The 23284-nt window shown below is 45.0% G+C and overlaps 1 protein-coding gene across 1 annotated transcript in view; it reads left to right on the forward strand.

The window, feature by feature from the left end:
* Nucleotides 1–23284, forward strand: part of TLL1 (tolloid like 1) — a 154803-nt gene that overhangs the window by 80855 nt on the left and 50664 nt on the right. Inside the window, exons 3-7 of the mRNA XM_056855332.1 lie at nt 2788–2868; nt 4032–4184; nt 7296–7413; nt 13083–13261; nt 21894–21999. Coding sequence (XP_056711310.1) covers nt 2788–2868; nt 4032–4184; nt 7296–7413; nt 13083–13261; nt 21894–21999 — 637 coding nt within the window. The remainder of the gene's footprint in view (nt 1–2787; nt 2869–4031; nt 4185–7295; nt 7414–13082; nt 13262–21893; nt 22000–23284) is intronic.

Below are 23284 nucleotides of genomic sequence, written 5' to 3' on the forward strand. Positions count from 1 at the left end.
GGTCAGAGTCACTTTCCAGTCATGGTCCAATAACTTTCCAGTCACCCCTTCTTTGTGTCCTCATAATCAAATGTATTCGTTAAATAACTAGCATTGGATAGGTTTGTGTGTTTGTATGTGTGCATGCATGTGCTTATGCATTCAGCAGCTTTTATTCACATCTCTGGATTCCAGATACTGTATTTTTTTCAAGGTTTACTTTCTTTGTTAGTAAAGGGTAGCAAGGTGGCAATTTTTACTGCCTCCTGTCATTTTTGCTTATCTTTCTCTAAAATTATGGGTTTGTCCTAGGCACTAGCATCTTTGATCTTTTTTTAGAACTGGATTTAAAATGTTAATAGAATCAGTTAATTCCACTCGACCTCCCTTCTGGAAAGTAGTTTTAATTAGCTTTGAACTGTTTCTGAGTCTACTTTTGCTGACAAATACATACAGCAACACTTGTAATTTGCCCTGAAATTTGGGTATAAGTGACTGCTCTGTTTAGCCTGCAGTTTTGCTTTTTGATTCACTAATATGTGTGTGACTCTTTGTTACAACCATCTTGGTATCTTTTACAATATCTAGTGTCCCTTTGAATTAATGTCCTTTCTGTCTTGAAAAAATGTGTGCTTGCCTTCTGAAAAACCAAGTATTCTTTAGGCAAGATGATGCTATTTCAGGAAGTGTCAGTTTCAGTTAGCTAGACTACAGATGTGTTGCAGGCGGATATGCCAGTGAAAATGTCTAGGATCCGGGTGCTAGTTTTTCTCATTCTTATAATAAAAATAAATTACATTTAAAAAACAAACATTTACAGGAAGGCAGCTTATCTCTATACACAGCAAACATCTTTTTTTAGTTATCGAGACAGTTATTTTCACCTCGTACATTTTTGACTCTATGTGGGCTTCATAAAGTAAACCCTGGCCTGAACAAATTAAGTGAATGGGCAGTAAGTGTTTGCATACCACACAGCATACACTGCTGCTTACCAAAGAGTTCATTGGGAAGGAATGCCTCTGAGTATTGCCTCATTCTCTTAAAATCTAAGCAAAAATTTGGAAAATTTTTCTCAGGGGTTGTTGCAGCTATATGCTGGCATAATGCAAATAATTAGGCTGATTGCTGAGCCAGTCTGTGACATGCTTGCCTTATATGGCACTGTGCACGTTGTAATATGCCTTTGAATATTGTCATTGAGGAAACTTACGTGGAAACTGTATGTCAAAAGAATCTGGGGAACTCTTGGTATGACTAGTCTATTGTTCATTATACCTCTTGAAACCTCTCCCAGTATTCTTGCAATGTGCCAAAACAGAGATCATCATTTAAAAAACTAACATCTGTTGTATTTTATGAAATCATCTACATGCTCTTTAAATAGTTTGGATATTGATTGTTCATTTTGGTGCTTTTACACCAAAGTCAATTGTAGTCAGACCAATTAATTGACAAAAGAAGTCAAGCAGCAAATGTGATTGATAAATTTCAACCGTGGCAATCTGGTTTTTGCATTTAACTTGAATGAAGAAGAAGAAAAAGAAGAGTTGGTTTTCATATGCCTACTTTCTCTACCACCAAGGAAGAATCAAACCGGTTTACAATCACCTTCCATTCCCCTCCCCACAACAGTCACCCTGTGAGGTAGGTGGGGCTGAGAGAGTGTGACTAGCCCAAGGTCACCCAGCTGGCTTCATGTGTAGGAGTGGGGAAACAAATCCAGTTCACCAGATGAGCCTCCCCCACTCATGCGGAGGAGTGGGGAATCAAACCCGGTTCTCCAGATTACAGTCCACTGCTCCAAACCACTACACCACACTGGAATGAAGGTCCAGCTGTACCTGTAGTTACATTCTGAGATTCTTCTGCCCATCAACTCCTCAGATATTGGAGCCAGAGTTATTGAAACATCTGATAGGCTAGCGTCCTTATACAACCTACATGTTATTGAAATCTATGTACATAAGTGCCATCAAGTTGCAAACAAAGTATGGCAATCCCAGGAGGGGCTGTAAAGGCAAATGAGAAGTAGAAGTGGTTTGCCATTGCACATGAAGACATGAAGCTGCCTTGTACTGAATCAGACCATCAGTCATCAAAGTCATTGTTGTCTACTCAGACTGGCAATGGCTCTCCAGGGTCTCAGGCGGTCTCTCACATCACCTGCTACCTGATCCTTAGCTGGAGATGCTGGGAATTGAACCTGGGACCTTCTGCATGCCAGGCAGATGCTTTACCACTTAGTCACAGCCCTTCCTCAAAGGAGCCTTCCTTGGTGGTCTCCCGTCCAATGACTCCCCCTGCTTAGCTTCCAAATTCTGACAAGATCGGGCTACACCATGCTGCCTTCCCACCCTATTGTGACCTACTCATATATATTAATAACTCCACATGTTTTACAATGAAATCAACCACCTTTCATTGTTATTTTTTTAACCTTTAGTGCTTCCAGATACCTGTACGTTCCTTGCCATTCGGTATAGTACTGCAAATGAGGAGGGAAGCCTTCATACAGTAATTCGATGATGCAGTTGTGAATTGTGGGAATAACATAATCATCCTGGCTAATCTGATGGAATGCATGCTAGGAAACTTCACAGCTAAAGATTTGTTTTTGTTTCATTTTCAACACCTAGCAGCATCTGACTGTTAATGGGAAAAAAACTCCATCAATCTTTGTAAAAGATATGTTTCGTCTTTAAGGTTTTACATTCAGAAAAACAAACTCCCCTCTCCAGAGGTTTCTGTAAATATTTGCAGAATGTATTGTGTGCAGTTCCTCAGTTTATTTTCTTTGGTTAAAAGGTGGCTTTGGAGAGAGTGAAACATCCAAAAAGAGTGACGCCCTGTATCAGCTTATCGACAGGATAAGAAGATTTGGCTCAGGTATTACCTTTGTTATGATTGGTAGATGCCTAATTTTGCAGTGACAGTACAGATGATGCTGTGAGACTTGCTCCCCACCTCAAGCCAAAGATTCACAGGCACTTCGATGTACACAAAGACCTTTTGCATGCACTGGCTTCATTCAGTTCAGTGGAAGGACCCAATCTAGAAGACAATGAAGAAGAAGAGTTGGTTTTATTTGCCGACTATGGGGGTTACCGCACTTGTATTCCCAGCGATGTATTAAGAGTTTGAAAATGTTTTTAAAAATACTGTTCGCACTTTCTATGTATTCCCACCGATGTATTAAGAGTTTGAAAACGTTATACAAAAAATACTGTTAGCACTTTGTTTGGCCCCTTTAGCTGTGAAGACGTTTTCCAACCATTTATACGGCTTCTTATTTATAAGCCGTAGTATCCAAAAACCCTTTTAAAGCAATGTTTTTTATAACGTTTTCAAACTCTTAATACATCGCTGAGAATACAAAGTGCGGTAACCCCCTTTCTCTGCCACTTAATGGAGAATAAAACCGGCTTACAATCACCTTCCCCTCCCCACAACAGACACCCTGTGAGGTAGGTGGGGCCGAGAGAGTGTGACTAGCCCAAGGTCGCCCAGCTGGCTTTGTGTAGGAGAGGGGAAACAAATTCAGTTCACCAGATCAGCCTCCGCCGCTCATGTGGAGGAGTGGGGGAATCAAACCCAGTTCTCCAGATCAGACTCCACCAGTCCAAACCGCCGTTCTTAGCCACTACACCAAGCTGGCAATCTACAGGTACAGAGGAATGCCTGCAAATTGGGTCCTTCTGTTGAGATTAATGGGGAAGCTGTTGTGGGTTAGTGAGTTCCGCATAAGTAAGATTGCCAATTCTGGCTTGAAAAGTTCCTGTAGATTTGGGGGTGATGCTTAGTGACCTTCTGCATGTGAAGCCCTTACCACTGAGCTTTCCCCTAATGCTTGAGCTGTGAAGCCCTGATGCTGCATGACTCCATCAGAAATAAAAAGGGTTATGATAGTTTCATTTTAAACATTTCTCAAAATCATGTTTGTTCATTATGTTGCAAGGCTAAATCCGATATACAGAAAATGTTTTTAAAGGTAGTGTTGCCATTAGTGAAACTAAACACTTTTATCTAATTTTGCATCATAAATATTGCAGGTTTTGATGAAAATAATGCAACTAAGGGAAAATCAGCCCTAACATTCTCAGGAAGCTATGAGAGGAAAAGGTTTCCCAGAGCAGCTACATCACGGACAGAAAGAATATGGCCAGGAGGTGTCATTCCATATGTTATAGGAGGGAATTTCACTGGTAAGAGAGAAAACAAAGGTCACATCTTTATCATACTTTTGAGGAATTGATCACCGAAGTCAGTAGAATACTTGTATTTAATAAATGGGATTTGAATGGTTTGAAATAGATTTCCCCCTTATCTCTTGTTTTCTTACTTCTGTGAAATGTCAGTTATGCTTAACATGTGTCTCAGTGCCAAATTTTAGAAGCTATGCATATTTTCAGTCTTGATAACACATCTCTGATTGACTGCCTTGTGGATTCGTCATAGTCCTGTAAACAAGCACTTTGATTCTTTAAAGCTTAAATATAACATCAATAGTAATGAATCAAATGTTGCGTAATTAATAATTTTTCTTTAGTAAACCAAACAAAGGTTATTTTAACAATAATTTCTTGATATTTAGTCTGCATATCTGCATGCACATTTTAACTTGCGCTAAAATGTTGAAACGGAGTGCTCAGGATACCACTGCTGGGGTTGCTTGTGAGATGGACTGGTCAAAACCTTATCAATTGCACCAGTCAGATGTTTGGCATGGAGGGAAGGAATGAAGGTGACAGTGCAATGCATTCCTAAGTAGTTGTTCTCAGGTCTTTTCAAGTTTATGAGTTTTACTCCCAGGAAAGTGTTTGGAGAACTGCACTATGAATCTAGTCCCACACTCCCCCTATTAAGCATATGATTGGTGTTGTCAGATGCACATCTGTAACAATCGATTAAGGAGAAGAACCATATGCACAACCCCTGTATGCATGGCTTCTTATTCAGTAAGGGTTGTACATGCAGAAGTTTGATTTCCTATGCATATGCCTCCTAGAAGGATAGAGCATACGTGCGTATTTTTTTTAAAAAGCAGCCATTGTTCTTTCTGCTGTGAAGCAAGTGGTTGTGATTGGAGGAGAGAAATAAGTGTGGATGTCCTGCAGAAAGTGGGCTAAGGCATGGGTGTGCCTGATTACCCATCTCTTTTCCTCAGACAAAGTTGGTCAGTGAACGCACCAGCAACTTACCTCGCAATTTACACGCATCCAGTACGAAAGCATCCAAGACGAGTTTAAATTTCTGTTCCCACCGCGCCGCCTTTCTCCGCTGCATTTGATAAGCCCAGACCGGCACTCTCTCCACGCATGCCCAGTTGGTGCTCCAAGCAAGGACGGCGATTGGTCCTGCATTAGTAAGGGAGGCAGGGGGAGTGCGGGGGTTGGCTGGCAGCAGGAAGTGGATGGAACACACATTGCATGTTCCCCCTTAAAGGCACTGGGTGTGGAGGACGCTTTATTTTTTTTAATTTGCCGTATAAGCGGATGCGCTTAACGCGGCGAAATTGCACTCTGGAGACGTCCTCGGAATCCTTCGGGTGAGTTGAAGTGGGAACATGCAGGGAAAGCCCGCAGAATTTGGAGCTGCAAACGTGCAGTGTGGACTTGGCCTTGGTCAACCATTTCCAGTGTTAAATGGAGGGACTGTGGCTCAGTGTTAGAGCATCAGCTTTGCATGCAGAGGGTCCCAAGTTCAATCCCAGCATCTCCAGTTAAAAGGATCACATAGTATGTACTGTGAAAGACTTCTAGCTAAAATCCTGGAGAACCTCTGCCAGTCATAGTAAACAATTCCGACCTTGGTGGACCAATGAGTTGAATCGCAATCAGGCAGCTTCCTGTGTCCATTTTTGTACTTGTTCAGATGTTAAAATGAGAAAACCGACTGCTTGATGGTATGCCAATAAAGGTATTGAAATTGAAATTGAAAAATGAGAAAATAATACGATTGGTACAGATAGCATGGCTCCTCCTGTGGCAGTCTTCTATCGTGGAGGGAACTCGTAGTGTCTTCCACATGGGGCAGGATTTAGTGGTTTCCCAATTGCTGGTGTGGCTGCAAATAAAATGCAGCAGCAACAGGACTTCCACATGGCAAGTTCCCCCATAGTTTCTTTGTCCCAACCCCCAGCACCAGCCACCACGACCCCCAGCCACCAGGGATTTTGCATTAAAAAAAAACGGTCCCAGAATATCGTTATAATAAAATATTGTTGTAACTATAAGTGTAGCAGGTTTTCTGAATTTCCAGCTTTCATTTTTTTTCTTTTGGTTGTGAAGATTGCTCTTTTCCTTGTACTTTTGCAAGAGGAGCTAGAGACTTACTTTTTAAAATAGTTTGCATGTATACTTTGCAAATGTGGTCTTTTTTTTGGTATGGGAATGACACTGGGTCGGATTCAGTGATGCATGAGCAGAAACATAGCACAGCTCATCTTGGGCAAGGGCTGCATCAGCACATGGTACTTCAGTATAATTTTAAATGAAATAACAATGTGTATATGGAACAATGGAATGTACAACAGATGCTGGGTACCCAAGGTTGGGTGAAAAGAAAATATATATTAGTCTATGTATAAATACTAAAAGTATAATTTATTGGAAGCGCTATGTAAAAGTTAAAATTATTTAAAAGCATTAAAATAGCACAATGGCATTTCCTGAGGTTGATAACTGTAACCACATACCAAACGCGTTTCGGCCTATGGGGCCTTCTTCAGTGGTTAATTAAAACCCTTGTTAAGCCTGCACACATTTACAGAAATACATTAATAAATACAAACAGTTCAAACCAAACCAGGCATGTGCATATGTTGTAAAATCTGGTATAATAGGTTCTAGTTGTAATACTGGTTAGTATATATCTCTCATATACTATGTGTGCAGGTATCAACCTAGTAACTTGTACTTGCCACAATGTACAACAGATGGTCACATTATTTTATTAATTTGCTTTTAAAATTGAATCAGAAGGAATACCTTATACCTTCGTCCTGTGCACATGGAAAATATAATTAGGATATTTTCGCTTTCATGTAGCACTAGCAAGCAGTGAGGAGAAATTTTAGCACTTCCACTTGTGGCACACGTGGAAATCTTCCATAGGATCCAGCCCCTTGTTCTTCCATTGCTTATTAGTTCCAAAAAAAACTTGCATTCAGTGTTATGATGCGTTTTAAGCTTTTATACTTAACCTGTGTTGCAAAATAATCAAATTTACTGTAATGTTGGTATCAAACAAAATATATAGTTGTTGTTTTTTTTAAAAAAATAATTTGTATATTTCATTCCTAACATATATTCCAGGTAGCCAGCGAGCAATGTTCAAGCAGGCAATGCGGCACTGGGAAAAATATACCTGTGTTACGTTCATTGAGCGGAGCGATGAGGAAAGTTACATTGTGTTTACATACAGGCCTTGTGGGTAAGTTGGTGTACAAGTTCCTCCTGCTCACAAGTGACTGAGGACCCCATCCTGGACATCTGCAAGCAGTACGCTAGGGATGCGTCCAAGTTTAACATTTTTTTCAGTAAAACAATTATGAATTGTGGACCCGGTGTCATATCACAAAAATCCCCTCCGTTTCAAAAGATGCTGCCATGGGATGTGGGCAGTGGTGGTCTTGGTAATTCTGGGGCCCTGGGCAGAAGTAAAGATGGGACCTCCCACACCTTCTTTATTCCCGCCCCCTCTGAACAAGAATAAAATGCCCGGTTTTCACAATGTATGTCCCTTCTAAAATGCACCACACTTTGGGTTTTGATTTCACTCTGTTTTCCACCTCCATTTTCTGTCACCCTTCCTCCACTAGCCATTGGGCCTCCCAAAGTACAGGGCTCTGGGCAATTGCCCAGCCTGCCCCATAGGTAAGATCACTCAGTGTGGCATTGTGGTTAAGAGTGGTGGTTTGGAGTGGTAGACTCTGATCTGGAGAACCGGGTTTGAACCGGAGTGGTAGACTCTGATCTGGAGAACCGGGTTTGCTCCTCATGAGTGGCGGACGCTAATCTGATGAACTGGATTTGTTCCCCCACTCTTACACATGAAGCTAGCTGGGTGGCCTTGGGCTAGTCACAGCTCTTAGAGTTCTCTCAGCCCCACCTACCTCACAGGGTGTCTGTTGTGCGGAGAGGAAGGGAAGGTGATTGTGAGCTGGTTTGATTCCTCCTTAAGTGGTAGAGAAAGTTAGCATATAAAAATCAATTCTTCTTCATGTGCATAGAGAGATGCTATTTAAGAAACACAAGACAAACACCATCTTGGGCATGCAGAACTAGTTGCACCATTCTGGCCAGCAGAATTTAAGATGTCATATGGTCCTCTGGTCCTCCTTAAGGCTAAGTGGGAATATTGGTGCTAGTTCTGAATATTTCATGAGCTGGAGCCATAAAGAAAGATTTCATCAGTGGCTTCAGAGCTTATTTATTTATTCAGTTTTATATCCCGCCCTCATTCCTCGGCTGAGAGCGGGCTCAGAGCAGCTCACAACATATTATGAATACAATAAAAACAGTACAAAATACAAAAAAATCCCAACAAATAAGCTACATAATAATAAACAAGGTGCTTTAAACTAGCACATCTTTTACTGTTCAGCTGCCTAAATAAATACCAAGAGCTTGACCTGGTTCTCTTTCCAAATTCCTCTAATCAGCTTAAATCCCATCATTATAGCTTAACTCTCTAAATCATAAAGAAATACAATTATTACCCAAATAAAACATTTAATGTCACAACCACATAACCTTATTTTCTTTTCATACTGCCAGTTCTTGTCGTTTGCTTGGTATTATTGATCAGCAGGGACAATTAAATGGAATTAGAGATTCACAAACAGTGCCTTTAACTGCTGTCTGGAGCAGTAAAGATTAAAGAGATCAAGATCTTGAGAGTCTGTCTTTTGGCACAGTTTGAGGAGGGTGACATGTTTTGCTACTGTGGAGAGGTATCTAGGCCTTGGGCGAAGCACACTCAGAGCTTGTGGTCATGGCAGTGATATATACTTGCTTTGGTGTTTCACTCTTCATATTCCTAACTCTTTAGTCTGCAGTGATGGAACGTGATATGTATTTCTGTATGCAAGACATTACTCCTTAGATCCTTGGGATTTACTTGGTGGTGTGTAATACGCACACCTTTGTCTTGCTAGAATTAATAGCACTTCACTGGCTGCTCTTGAATGGGCTTAGAAGTTGAAGCTCTAAGGGCAAAACATGCTGGCCGATCTTTTAACTGTGCTGAGAAACCATGAATGTATATGTTACACTTGTTTTGAGTTAATTACTCTGAATTCTGGATCACTTCTACTGGTTCGCTTGTGAGTACAATTCAGTGGGCACCTTTCCTTGCCTGAATCTGGCTTTCCATTAAGGTAATCCAGAGAAGTCCTACACTAGGATTTGTGGTTCTTAGGGCAGGTGCAGCGCTGTAGCAGAAATAAGGGTGAGAGGAAGGATACAATAACACAAGAAGTGGATTGAAAAAGGCCACAGCTTTACTGATTACAGCAGGTGGAACATTGGGGAGATATAGGGCACAGATCCAGGCATTGGGCGACCACCCTGTCAGCTGATGAAACACATTCCCTACCTGAGTGTTGGCAGAAACCCGGAGTGGCGAGCCAGGTGTTCCACATGGGCATAGACCTCTATGTGGTAACCTTGCCACCTTGGAGTGGAGCCATGCCCCTGAACTAGGGTTACCAACCTCCAGGTACTAGCTGGAGATCTCCTGCTATTACAACTAATCTCCAGCCGATAGAGATCAGTTCACCTGGAGAAAATGGCCACTTTGGCAATTGGACTCTATGGCATTGAAGTCCCTCCCCAAACCCTACCCTCCTCAGGCTCTGCCTAAAAAATCTCCTGCCGGTGGTGAAGAGGGACCTGGCAACCCTACCCTGAGCTGGGCATCAACAGTAGGACTTGACCCCCAAGACCCCAAAATGGGAAGGCAGGTACTCAGGCACAGCCTCCCCCAAATAAATCTAACTCAATGTCCAAAACCACCTAAAGCTGTGATAAATAGAAAAATAACATAAAGCAATGAACACAGGGAGGGAGGGAGCATCCTTGGCGCCGCACCACAAGGCCGAGTGCTGGACAGCGGGGCCTTAAATCCAGGAGGGGTGGGCATGACGCAAATGTGTGTCATGCCCTAGCCCGCAGCCGCTCTGAGGCCACCTCACCCCGAAAAACCAAGATAGGCTGCCACAGGGGGGAGGGCTGGCCTGGCCAGCATCCAGGCATGGCGGAAGCACCCGGGTAAGCATCCTTGCCAGGCTGCTACAGCTCTATTTCCGGGTTGGCGCTGTGCCCTGTGGCTGCAAGGTCAGCCACCAGTATATAGCCACAATTTCCTTGTAAAATACTCTTACTGGTGGCAAGGAGTCCGGTATTTTAGGGATGGCTTCAGTTATCTGGATTTCCATTCTTAGAGAAGCTTGCTGTTGCTCATCACAGTTTTTGAGACAAATTTAAATAATTTTATGCAGATTTTTAATCTTCTGCAGGAGTTAGATGTTGCTTGAATTAATGACTTGTGATAGTTTATTATTTTTAGCATTTTTAATCATCTACTGTATATTAATTTTGGAAAGCTGCCTTGGCTTTGCAAAAAGAATAGGATATACATAAAATTTAAAAAGGAATGTATTAGTGGCTCTTTCAGTGTTCCTTGGAGGTCAGTCTGAAAACCAAAGATCATTAGACTTTTTCTGAAACAGAATTGTAGGTCTATTTACCCTTTAAGGCTTTCTTGTAATTTTTGTTATAAGTTTGTGTGCCTTTTTAAGTCAGTAAAGGAAATCCAAAGCAACTAATGGTAATATCTGAATAATTTTCATATTTTCAGCATTAATTTTTCTCAGCATTTTAACCATTGGGGATCTGGAGCTCCACCGGAGGTTTAGATAAGAAATCCCTGGCAGTGATCTATAGAGAACAATGATGTACATGCTGTACATGCAGGGAAGCAAGTGGAGAGACTTGGATGGAACAGATGGGGAGAAGAGATTATACGAAACACAGATTTAGAATGATTAACTTTTGTTGCTCAAAAATAATATTCCTAAGATGTGGTACTCATCATTAAAATCACTGCACCCCCCACCATCCAAGACTGTATTTACTCCCAGTAGGACCACCATGACCTTAAAAAGCAGTGGATTGCCAAAATAGGTCAGAAGCTTCTCGTAAGTTTAAATGTCTTCAGAGGATTTAAATCCCTTATATAAAGTATAAAGACCTGCTTTATACAGAGAATTCCAAGATGGGTTGTAATGTGGGTTTTTAGAGTGCATTTTTAATGCAGACCTATGAGTACTTTGTACTAGAAAATATCCCATTTATACACCAATCAGTCCTGCTTGCATAATAAATTATGTAAACATGTATTAATGGGAATTATTTCACTCAGTTTCAGCTGTGACAAAGTATAATGACTGAAAACTAAGATCCACTGACATTAAGGGGACCTGGAATTAACTAAGTCATTGTGTTCAAGATGAGTCTTTATTCTAACTGTGGTTTGTCATGTGGTGGATATGAGCTCATGGTTATTACTTATGCATCTTTCCAAAACAATGATGCAAACTAGAGGTCTCTTTCCCAATGTGTTATGCAAAATATGGTTCATAGCAGAATTCATTTTGATCACATAATCTTGCTTTATTTTTGTGTTGCTTAAATTTCTGTGATGCATAAGATTAGTTTCTCCTTCCAAACAACTGTAGCATATTATACAGCATTGCTGGGAATGTTGCGCATCAGTGGAATTTCTAGATTGCAGCCTGAAGAGCCCCTGAAAGAGTTTATGTGCCAGCAACAATACCTGGAACGTTCCCCTTTATTAATTTGGGTAAAGAGTTGGGCAGTGAAAATAGGGGTAAGGAAACACTGAGCAGAGAATGTGAGGGAGGGACTCCTTGGCAGCAGGAATCTGGATGTATAATCTGTTAATCTGCTAATCTGAATTCAGTTCTGCTTGATTAATTCCACTGTGATAAATACAGGCCAAATGACACATGACACAAGAGATGCACAAGCACTGTTTGCCCAACAGAAGAAACCCTGATCCAAATCACATATAAACATAGAATCATAGAGTTGGAAGGTACCACCGGGGTCATCTAGTCCAACCCCCTGCACAATGCAGGAAACTCACAACTACTGTACCTCCCCCCCCCCCCCAGTGACCAGAAGATGGCCAAGATGCCTTCCCTCTCATCATCTGCCTAAAGTCACAGAATCAGCATTGCTGACAGATGGACATCTAACCTCCTCTTAAAAACCTCCAGGGAAGGAGAATTTACCACCTCCCAAGGAAACCTATTCCACTGAGGAACTGCTCTGTTAGAAAATTCACATACACATATCCTGTGGCTGTTTTTGCCCCCATAAATGCAAGAGATTCTAACCACTATTCTGCTATGTCATGTGTTGTCTGGCCCTAATAATTTCTTTTCATTGTGCCAAATTTGCCATCCAAACACTCCCTATGCCTTTATGAGGATGATGTAATCTGATTCTAATCCCCATTGGGGAGAAAGGTGAGTATAAATGAAGCCAATAAATAATCTCATATAAGGTAATGCAATTTCCTCTCTTCTAAAACTCTTATGTAATAAAATTTGGAAATTCAAAACATTCTGAAGTGTTTATCCTTGCAAGTCTACTTCAATTCCACTCATGTTTAAAATACAGAAATACCTCTGTACGAAAAGTAAGTTGATGAAGAATTTTTTTTGAGCTTCGTACAATTGCATCACGTTACTCAGACCTGATGTCCCTTTTCAGCCTGCTTCTGTTCACAGGAATAGGTTTGCTATGCTCCATTTTGGCATTGATCTTTTCAAGACTAAGGGGGATTTTCTTGCACCCTTTCTGGAAAACAAATGCTGTTCAAACACACATACGCACAACTCTTAGAATAAAATATAGAAAATGTTTCTCTGTAAACATTTAATTGAAAAAGTAGTCCAAAATTTAATCTGCTTGACTACAGAATAACAAAATGTTTTCAGGATACAAATCTTTCTGGCCATTAATGTTGCTCACTGAAGATTGCATCTCTGTTCTTGTCCTAAATTGCAGGTGCTGCTCTTATGTAGGCCGAAGGGGTAATGGTCCTCAGGCAATATCTATCGGTAAGAACTGTGATAAATTTGGAATTGTTGTTCATGAGCTGGGACATGTGATAGGATTTTGGCATGAACATACAAGACCAGACAGAGACGATCATGTAACCATCATCAGAGAAAACATCCAGCCAGGTGAGACGGTTTAGTGTGTTGCTTTATATTTTAAAATGTTGCTCCCTGTTTTATTTGCTAATGGCTATCTTTGTTCTTCTTATGCACCAGTTTTATTGGATTGTTTAAAAACAGCAACACAGAGCAACTGCATGAGAAATACACAATGCAAGCTATTTTAGTTTAATAAAGTGATCAGACAGTAAAAAAAACAAAACATGTAAGGTGTCTTATACGGTCTTTCAAGCCCAAAGCTGCCGCTGTTATAACCCACTCATGTTTGGGGAAGCCTTAGGGTTTCCAGTCTCCAGGTACTAGCAGGAGATCTCCTCCTATTACAACTGATCTCCAGCCAATAGAGATCAGTTCACCTGGAGAAAATGGCGGCTTTGGCAATTGAACTCTATGGCATTGAAGTCCCTCCCCTCCCCAAACCCCACCCTTTTCTGGCTCCGCCCCAAAAACCTCCTGCTGGTTGCGAAGAGGGACCTGGCAACCCTAGGAAGCTGTCCCCATATTTCTGCTTCCACCTGGGGGCAGGCAAAGATGTTCCCACTGTGGCTCATGCTAACAGAAACAGTGGCAAGCAAAGTGGGAGAAGGCAGAGATAGTGTCTGCAATCTCTGTCCTGATAAAACAGAGGACCGCTCTTTTGCACTTGAGAATATGTGTTTTCTTTGGAACCTTTTGGCTGCAACCTTAAGAGTCCTTTCTGGGAAGTAAGCCCCACTGAATAAACAGGCTTCCTAGAGCCAAACTACACATTACAGTGGCCACATCTGCAACCTGTAGCTTCTGACATTTTAGAGGAAAAATTAGCCATTCAAAAATTGCCATGAGGACTTGAACCTGATTGGGCCTGTGGTGTGATGGCAACAAGCAATCTTGTCCCTCCCCCCCCACACCTTTTACAGTGCCAAAATAGCACCCCACATACACAACCTTTTTGGCACATGAAAAGGCACAGGAGGTGAAACAATTGGGTCTTTGTGGCCATTTTTAATAGGCTAAATTTTCCTCTAAAAGGGCGTTGGTGTCCACATGTTGGATCTGTGTCTACGTAGGCTTGCCGACTCCAAGTGAGGCAATTCCTGGAGATATGTGCATGGAGCCTGGGGAGGGGAGGGTTTGGGGAGGGGAGGGACCTGAGCAGGGTATAATACCATATGGTCTGCCATTCAAAGCAGCCATTTTCTCCAGGGGGACTGATTGCTGTAGTCTGGAGAACAGTTGTAATTCCTGGAGATCTTCAGGTCCTATCTGGAGTTGGCAACCTTAGTCCACTGTAACATATAGTTTAACTTGTATACACCACTGCTTTATTGAAATAGGCTTTACGTGGATGAATGTTGGATATGCCAATAAAGGTATCTGAACTGAAATAGGCTTACTTTCCAGTCTGACCTCTCAGACTGCTTTCTTCTTCCTGTCCAAAATTGAGATGCAGGAGACGTCTGTGTCAACTGAAACCCGTGGTGGTGGTGGTGGTGGGGAGATCACTTGAAAAACCAATATCTGCACTGTACTCCCTCCCTTCTTCCATATGGATTTGCCCAGCCCTGCTCCTAGCCTGGTAGAAGCAGCAAAGAGGCTGCTTGATGGATGAAGCAATGGCTTCTGCTTGCATGGAGGACAGGAATCCATCAGTTTTTTTAGCCATCTGCACAATTTCTAAAAATTCAATTCATTATATGGGAATGTATTCTTTACAATACCAGCCTTCTCATCCAAGACAGCATGTTGCACAGTAAGATAAGGTTTCATAGGAATATTACAAAAATAATTGGAGTCATGTGGAAAGGCTACATATTTAAGAATGTTTACATTAGTCAGGAAGATTTAAAAAGCTGATAGTATTTGTGCAGAAATTCTTTTACTTGATCGGTATTGACTTCTCTAACTGTGAATAAGGAACGGCTGATCTGATCTTGCCTGGGTGCAGACTGGTGGTGCCCAAGAGTCTGTACATTATATTACAGTTGTGTTGTTGGCGGCTGAAGGGTCTGACACGATATCTCATGAAAACATTGCATAACCAGCAGAATTCTTTTCAAGGTACAATAGTCGAAAAGGGAGAAAACTCTACCTTATGATGACAATCTCTTTTCTCAAATGGATGTTAGCTTTTCTATGAATTTTTTTCTGTGTCCATTTAGCTTTTGTAATGATTTTTTGAGTCCTCTGTTCTGACGCAAAGAGGCAGTAGAATGTAGGTTTCAGCGATATGGTCCCAGCACCATTGCCGTAGTGCCTCTTGACCCTTTGACTTCAGCCTGGGAATTGGCCAAGGATCCAAGCATAATTTCTTTGCACCTGGTAAAAACATGGGTCTTCCCCTCCCTGATGTGAGGGGAACAGATAGGAGCCAAAACCAGATGGCCCTCCCTGATGTGAGGGCCATCTGGTTTTGGCTCCTATCTGTTTCTATCTCTCCCTCTTTGAACTCGTACAAGCAGTTCGCACCTCCATGTATCTTCCTGAGTCCCCCGCCTTGTCCTTCTTACCCAGGTGCCACCTCTCCTCCCCTGCTGTGCCTTCTGCCTTCACTCCCTCGGGCTGACTCCGGCCTTGAAATGCAGATAGCCCTCACTGTCTCTCTAAGACTGTTTGATGTTTTATGTTGCACCGGTTTGCCTTGTAACCTCCCATATCTCCCATGCGTGTGAACCTTCGTGCCCTGTAGTAGATAAATACTGTAACCCCGATAAGCTAGTCACTCGCAACTTTGGATCCATGAGCCTGTCTTCTCTATCTGAAGCCTTCAATAAATCTTTTGTTTCTGCATCCAAGTCTGAGCAATTGATTTGGCGAAGTTTGCCCAGCTAGGTTGGGGACTCTCACATTAAGTTGCGAGTCTTTGCCTCTTCGTTCTGCATCTGTACCCTACGGGACAGCTATGTCAGCCGACGAGGAAAAAACGACCCCTCCGGCCTCCCCGGATGGAAGCGGTGTCCCGGACAAGCCGACCCCGAAAGACAAACCGGACCAGAAGGTGCCAGGTGCGCCCCGTCCGGGCCCAGGACCGGGCACGCGTCCCAAGACCACCTTTAACACTTGGCTGGACTCGCCGAAAGGTTGGTCGCTTTCCCGGACTGAGGCAAAGCACCGCCGCTTGGCCTTAACGGGTACGGGGTTCGAGGACGACCCCGCTCGTCGGGACGCTCTGATGGATGAGGAGCGGAGACAGTGGCAGGAGGAGCGCCAGGCGATGGTGGAGCGCATAGATGCCATGCAGCTTGTGATGGAGGAGATGGCCGTTGCCATGGACGCGCTGAAGGTACAGCCCCCGCCGAGTAACCCTCCGGATGGGACACCGGCGGCTCCCCCCGCGCCTCCTCCCAGCACCCCGGCCCGCCGGGACTTGAAAATCACGTATGATGGGTCGGGGGACCAGTTGACCTTTTTCATGGTCCAAGTGGACATTTTCATGCGGGAGCAGGGCAGGACCTTTACCTCCGAGGAGTCCCAGGTCCAGTATGTGGCCTCCCTCCTGCAAGGCGAAGCGGCCGCGTGGATGGTGTTACAGTACGAGCTCCGCTCCCCTGTGCTACGGAGTTTGGATGACTTTATGATCGCACTCCGCAACCGGTTCGAGGACCCGAACCTGGGGAAGCGGGCCAAAGCCGCTCTGATGCAACTACGCCAAGGTGCCAAGTCAGTGGCGCAGTATGCGAGCGAGTTCCAGTCCCTGTCGAGTCGGATTCTGGACTGGAGTGAGGCTACCCGGGTGCAGTTGTTCCGGGAGGGTCTAAACCCGGACCTGCAGCATTGGGCCTTTATGCAAGGCAACCCCCCTGACGTGGAAGGTTGGGTACGCCACGCTGCCGATATCGAAAATCGGAAGCAGCTCCTGAACCTGTCCAAGCAACGTTCCGGCCGCGACTTCAAACCAAGAGGAGACAAGGCAAGTGGGGCCCGGGACCCTCGCACCCTAGGCGGGAGCGGCCCCACGCCGGCTGAGCGCCGCAAGCGCTTCGAAGCAGGGGTGTGCCTGGTCTGTGGAGGAAAGGGTCACTTCGCCTCCCAATGCCCATCCCGCTCCGGACGCCCGGCTTCCATTCGCCCCGTCCCGAGCGAACCAGAGAAAGACCCCGCAGAGGGTCAACAGCGACGCCGAAGCAACGCTCCAGGACGTCGAAGCACCCCCTCGGCACTGCACGCCCACGCCCTGGATGAGTTCGCCAGTTCGACCGGTCCATCGGGACCCCGGATTGCCAGTGCAACCTCTGACTCCGCCGAGTCACGGATTACAAATACCACGTCCCCCTCGTCTAGCGAGGAGGAAGAGTGGGATGTGCCGGCAAAAAACGCCGTCGGTCTGCTGTAAGGGGGGCTCCTCAGCAGACCGCATCGACCCTCGTGCAAGGAGCTCCACCGATGGTAAGCGCCCAGGAAGATAATGTTTATATTCGGGTTCACCTCTCACTACCCACAGGGGGCCCAGTTTTAGAATTCCCCGCGCTCGTGGACTCGGGGTGCGCCCGTACATTGATTAGCGAGGAGGCGGCCCGGAAATTGCAGGTCCGCCGCAAGCGCCTCCCGGGTCCCCTTCGCTTCTCCCAGATGGACGGGAGTGACTTTAAAAGGGGGCCTGTCACTCACCGGACTACTGCGGTAGACATGACTGTAGGGGAGCATTGGGAACGGCTGTACTTTACCATTGCTCCCATAGTTGCCCCTGTAGTACTGGGAATGAATTGGCTACGGGGCCACAACCCTTCGATTGATTGGGTCAAGAGGACCCTTACCTTCCCTGAGGATCCCTGCGCCATGCATGACAGGGACCGCATGACCGGGACCCCGGCAGCCGCCCTAGTGGGTTCCCCAGGACCCGTTTCCAATACCCCCAACCTACCCTCGGAATATTCCCAATATTCGGATGTGTTTGATGTGCGGGAGTGTGACGAACTGCCACCACACCGGGAGACTGACTGTGCGATTGAAATAATTGGGGACGGCAAGTTGTCCAAGGGAAAGGTGTACCCCATGAGCCCCAGTGAAAAGACAGTGTTGCGGGACTATTTGGACACTAACTTGGCGAGGGGCTTCATCCGCCCCTCCAAAGCTCCGTACTCCGCCCCCGCCTTTTTTGTCAAAAAGAAAACGGGAGACTTGAGACTGTGTAGACTTTCGGAGGCTCAACGCTGTCACGCAGTCTAACGCTTACCCCCTCCCTCTCATTCCAGACCTACTAGCACAATTGAAGGAGGGCCGGATTTTCACCAAACTGGACTTAGTAGAAGCCTACCACCGCATTCGCATCAAAGAGGGGGACGAACCAAAAACGGCTTTTTCGAGCTGTTTTGGCATGTTTGAGTATTTAGTCATGCCGTTCGGACTTTCTGGGGCTCCGAGTGTGTTCATGCAGTTAATTAATGAAGTGTTACATGATTTGTTGTTTCGGGGGGTGGTGGTATTTTTGGATGATATTCTCATTTATTCTGAAACCATGGAAGAGCATGTCCGACTAGTGCGGGAGGTCCTCCAGCGATTACGGGACCACAAGTTATATGCCAAGGTGTCTAAGTGTGAATTCCACCAGCCTTCCATTACCTTTCTAGGCTATGTAATCTCCCACCAGGGGTTGGAAATGGACCCCGGAAAGGTTCAGGCTGTGCGAGATTGGGAACCCCCTACCACGCGCAAGCAACTGCAGCAGTCCTTGGGGTTCGCCAATTTCTACCGCAATTTCATTCCCAACTTTGCGCAAGTGGCTCTTCCTCTCACTTCCCTTCTGCGTACGAAGGGAAAGGGTGCCAATGCCGCCTTGCCTTCGGCCCGACTGCAGTGGTCCCCTCCCTGCCAACAGGCTTTTGAGGACTTGAAGCTACTCTTCTCGTCCGAACCGGTCCTGGCCCACCCGGACTGCACCAAACCGTTTGTGGTTCAGGTGGACGCATCCGATGTAGCTATGGGAGGGGCCCTCCTGCAGCGGGACGAAAGCGGTGCTTTAAAGCCATGCGCCTATTTCTCCAAGAAGTTTACCCAGTCCGAAATCAACTGGGCCATCTGGGAGAAAGAAGCCGCGGCAGTTAAACACGCCCTCACTGTGTGGAGGCATTTTCTAGAGGGGGCAGAATTCCCGTTCGAAGTGTGTACTGATCACAAGAATCTGGAGGCTCTCAAAGGGGCTAGAAAACTCAACGCCAAGCAAATACGTTGGGCCCAATTCTTTGCCAAATTTCGGTTCACCCTCAAACACGTACCCGGCAAGGAAAACGCCCTAGCAGATGCCCTATCCCGACTACCCCAGTACCGCAACGATTTTGACCGTCCCGTGGACTCTCTTTTCACTCCTGAGCAAAGGGGAGAGATCCCGGGTTTGGCAGTTTCCACCCGGTCCCAAACCCGCCACCCCAGTGGTCCCTCGCTCAAGGGAATCCCGGAGGCTTTCCAGCAGCGCCTCCGGGACGCCTCCCTACAGGAAGCAGAGCAGCAGACGCTCCCTTCCGGTATGGAGCAGCGAGAGTCCTGGTGGGTGCAGGAAGGGAAACTCTATGTCCCAGCCTCTCTTCGCAGGGAGGTTTTGGGACTGGTCCACGGGGCCAAACTGGCTGGTCACTTCGGGTTTGTCAAGACGTTGCATTTGGTACGGCGGCAGTTCTGGTGGCCGGGCATGAGGGGGGATGTGGAATTGTACGTTCGCAGTTGTCCCACATGCGCCACCACCAAAAACAGGGGGGGGAAAACCCCAGGGCTCCTGAAACCTCTGGAGATCCCCACCCGGCCATGGGAGGTGATCGCCATGGATTTTATCACCGATCTACCCCCCAGCCGGGGCAAAACCGTACTGTGGGTCGTTACAGACCTCTTCTCCAAGCAGGTCCACTTCGTCCCCTGCGCTGGGCTCCCGTCGGCGCAGGGGTTGGCCAAGATGTTTGTCACCCATGTCCTCAGGCTTCACTCGATTCCTAGGAAGGTCCTCTCCAACAGAGGGGCCCAGTTCGTTGCCAAATTCTGGCGGGCCTTCCTGAAGCTTATGGGGGTGGGGGAACAGGGACTCTCGTCAGCCTACCACCCGCAAACTGATGGCCAAACCGAACGGGTGAATGCCGTGGTAGAGTGCTACCTCCGATGTTATGTAAATTACCATCAGGATGACTGGGTGGACCTGTTACCCTTCGCCGAATACGCATACAACAACGCCCCTCACTCCTCCACGGGTTTTAGTCCGTTCCGTGTAGTATACGGAACCGATTTTGGCCCTTTCGGTGCCACCCCCGTTTCCCCCGAACTCGAGGCAGTGCCCGAGATGCAGGAATGGGTGCAGGCGGTCAGTTCCACTTGGCCCTGGCTACAGAAGAACCTTGAACGGGCCAAGCGGAAGTATAAGGAACAGGCTGACAAACACCGGTCACAGGGATGGGAACTCCGGGTGGGGGAACAGGTTTATCTTTCCACAAAGAATCTGCGTTCCCTCCGACCCTGTAAAAAACTCAGCGACCGATATGTGGGGCCCTTCCCCATTACTCGGGTCATTAACGAGGTAACTGCGGAGCTGGATCTTCCCAAAACCCTTCGCGGGGTACACCCCGTTTTCCACATCAGTCTGCTCAAACCGTTCGTCTCCGCTCCCCAGTTCCACCCCCCTTCTAAGCCAGAAGTGCCCACTGTTGTAGGAGGGGATACCCACATGGAAGTATCCAAAGTCTTGGATTCCAAGTGGAAGAAGGGAAAGCTATTTTACTTTGTTCGGTGGAAACATCTAGGCGCCGCGCACGATGAGTGGGTTGCAGCCCCCCACATGGCCGCCCCCCGGCTCGTACATGAATTCCATTGCGCTTATCCCGAGAAGCCTCGACCTCCCGAACTCGCGGGAGGGGGGCCTTAAGGGGGGCAGAATGTGAGGGCCATCTGGTTTTGGCTCCTATCTGTTTCTATCTCTCCCTCTTTGAACTCGTACAAGCAGTTCGCACCTCCATGTATCTTCCTGAGTCCCCCGCCTTGTCCTTCTTACCCAGGTGCCACCTCTCCTCCCCTGCTGTGCCTTCTGCCTTCACTCCCTCGGGCTGACTCCGGCCTTGAAATGCAGATAGCCCTCACTGTCTCTCTAAGACTGTTTGATGTTTTATGTTGCACCGGTTTGCCTTGTAACCTCCCATATCTCCCATGCGTGTGAACCTTCGTGCCCTGTAGTAGATAAATACTGTAACCCCGATAAGCTAGTCACTCGCAACTTTGGATCCATGAGCCTGTCTTCTCTATCTGAAGCCTTCAATAAATCTTTTGTTTCTGCATCCAAGTCTGAGCAATTGATTTGGCGAAGTTTGCCCAGCTAGGTTGGGGACTCTCACACCTGAGCCCATCTCATACATATATTGTTATGTGAGAAAGGTTTCTTATATATTCCTGAAATGTCATAATTAGATATCCTGAGACCCTGGAGAGCCTCTGCCCGTCTGAGTAGACAATACTGACTTTGATGGACCAAGGGTCTGATTCAGTAGAAGGCAGCTTCATGTGTAGACCGTATCATGATAATGGACTAATTAGCCTGGGCTGGAAACTGGGCTGATCTGCGGCACAAAGAGGTTGGGTTCTTGCTCGCTCACCACCTCCTGCTTTGGTTTTCAGGGAAAGCTCCTAAGCGTCGTGTGGATGTCATGCAAGAAAAATTCTCAGTGTCACATGATATCTTGCTTGTGAATTGCAGGTCAAGAATACAACTTTTTGAAGATGGAGCCTGGGGAAGTGAATTCTTTGGGGGAATCATATGATTTTGATAGTATTATGCATTATGCCAGGAACACCTTCTCAAGGTTGGAGTCTCAGGTTATACCTTTTGACTTTTAATTCCATTCTTCTATGTGAATATTTTATAGATGATGTTTTGATGCACACAGTTGCTAGATGCTAGCAGTTGCTAGCAGAGATGTGAGGGCCCTGGTTAAAAAAAACACACACCAAGCAAACAAAATAATTGGGAATGTGTTTTTTTCTGTCCCTCCCCCCAGTCCCCCCCCCGTGATTTTTCCAACAGAAAGAAATTAACATATGGAGGAACACTGACAAGACTGTCCTATTAGATACTTTCTCTTTTCATATTAGTAAAATGCTTCTTAAGGCCAGGTTTTTTACACTCAAAATGTATAGGATGATAAAATTTGAGGACTTTTTTATTTTTTCCAGTGATAAATTAGGAAATTTGTGAGGAACACTGGGAAAAAACCTCCTAAGAAATATTTTCTCTTTTTGCATGAGAAAAAAACCTCGTCTTATTAAGCATCTCTCTGATTCCTAATGTAAAGAATGAAAAGTCTGAAGACTTTCTCAGTTTTTCCAGTGGAAAAAATAGAAAATTTTGAGGAACACTGGGGAATTTTGAGGAACACCGTATATGTCTTATATTGTAGACATATACAATAATTTCAAGACTTATTGTTTAAATGTAATGATTTTTGCTACAATTAATAAGCTACAATATGTTTAATGATAATACATTAACAAAGAGTTTAGTGTTTTAATAAGTTAATATCCAAACGTGCTGTCAGTTCCACGTCTTGTGACTTTATAAGGATGTCTGACCAAATTATATACTTTCCTTTGTTTACTACAAAATTTGTTTTCTACATTCAGCTTTCCCCCTTGCTTCTCAGGTAGCAAAGCTTAAGAGCCATGTGCTATGATAGCATAGGGTGCAGCAGTTTGCAACTCTTTCTTAAGTACTGCTTGCAACTTTTCTTACAGAAAATGAAGATACTTATACTTTCAACTTCCATAAATATCCCAAATAGTACAATTTTATATGCCAAGTGATAAATGATGCATTTTATGTTGTTCAATCAATAACAGAAGTTTAATTTTGATAAGATAGTCAGTACTGCCTATATTTTATTTTTTTCCAACATTTCTGTCCCCCCCCCAACAAGATCCCCCCTATAGCTTTAAAATTTCCAGGAATTTTACATCTCTAGTGAAGAGGTAATAGCTGTCAAAATGCCTCTTGTGGATATATCTGATTATTTCAGAAATATTTTCTCTTCTTGATGATTGACTTAAAATGCCATCCTAAACAGAGTTGGTGGTGGTGGATAGAGTTGTCAA

The sequence above is a fragment of the Euleptes europaea genome, chromosome 9 (genome assembly GCF_029931775.1).
Source record: "Euleptes europaea isolate rEulEur1 chromosome 9, rEulEur1.hap1, whole genome shotgun sequence".
NCBI classification, from domain to species: Eukaryota; Metazoa; Chordata; class Lepidosauria; order Squamata; family Sphaerodactylidae; genus Euleptes; species Euleptes europaea.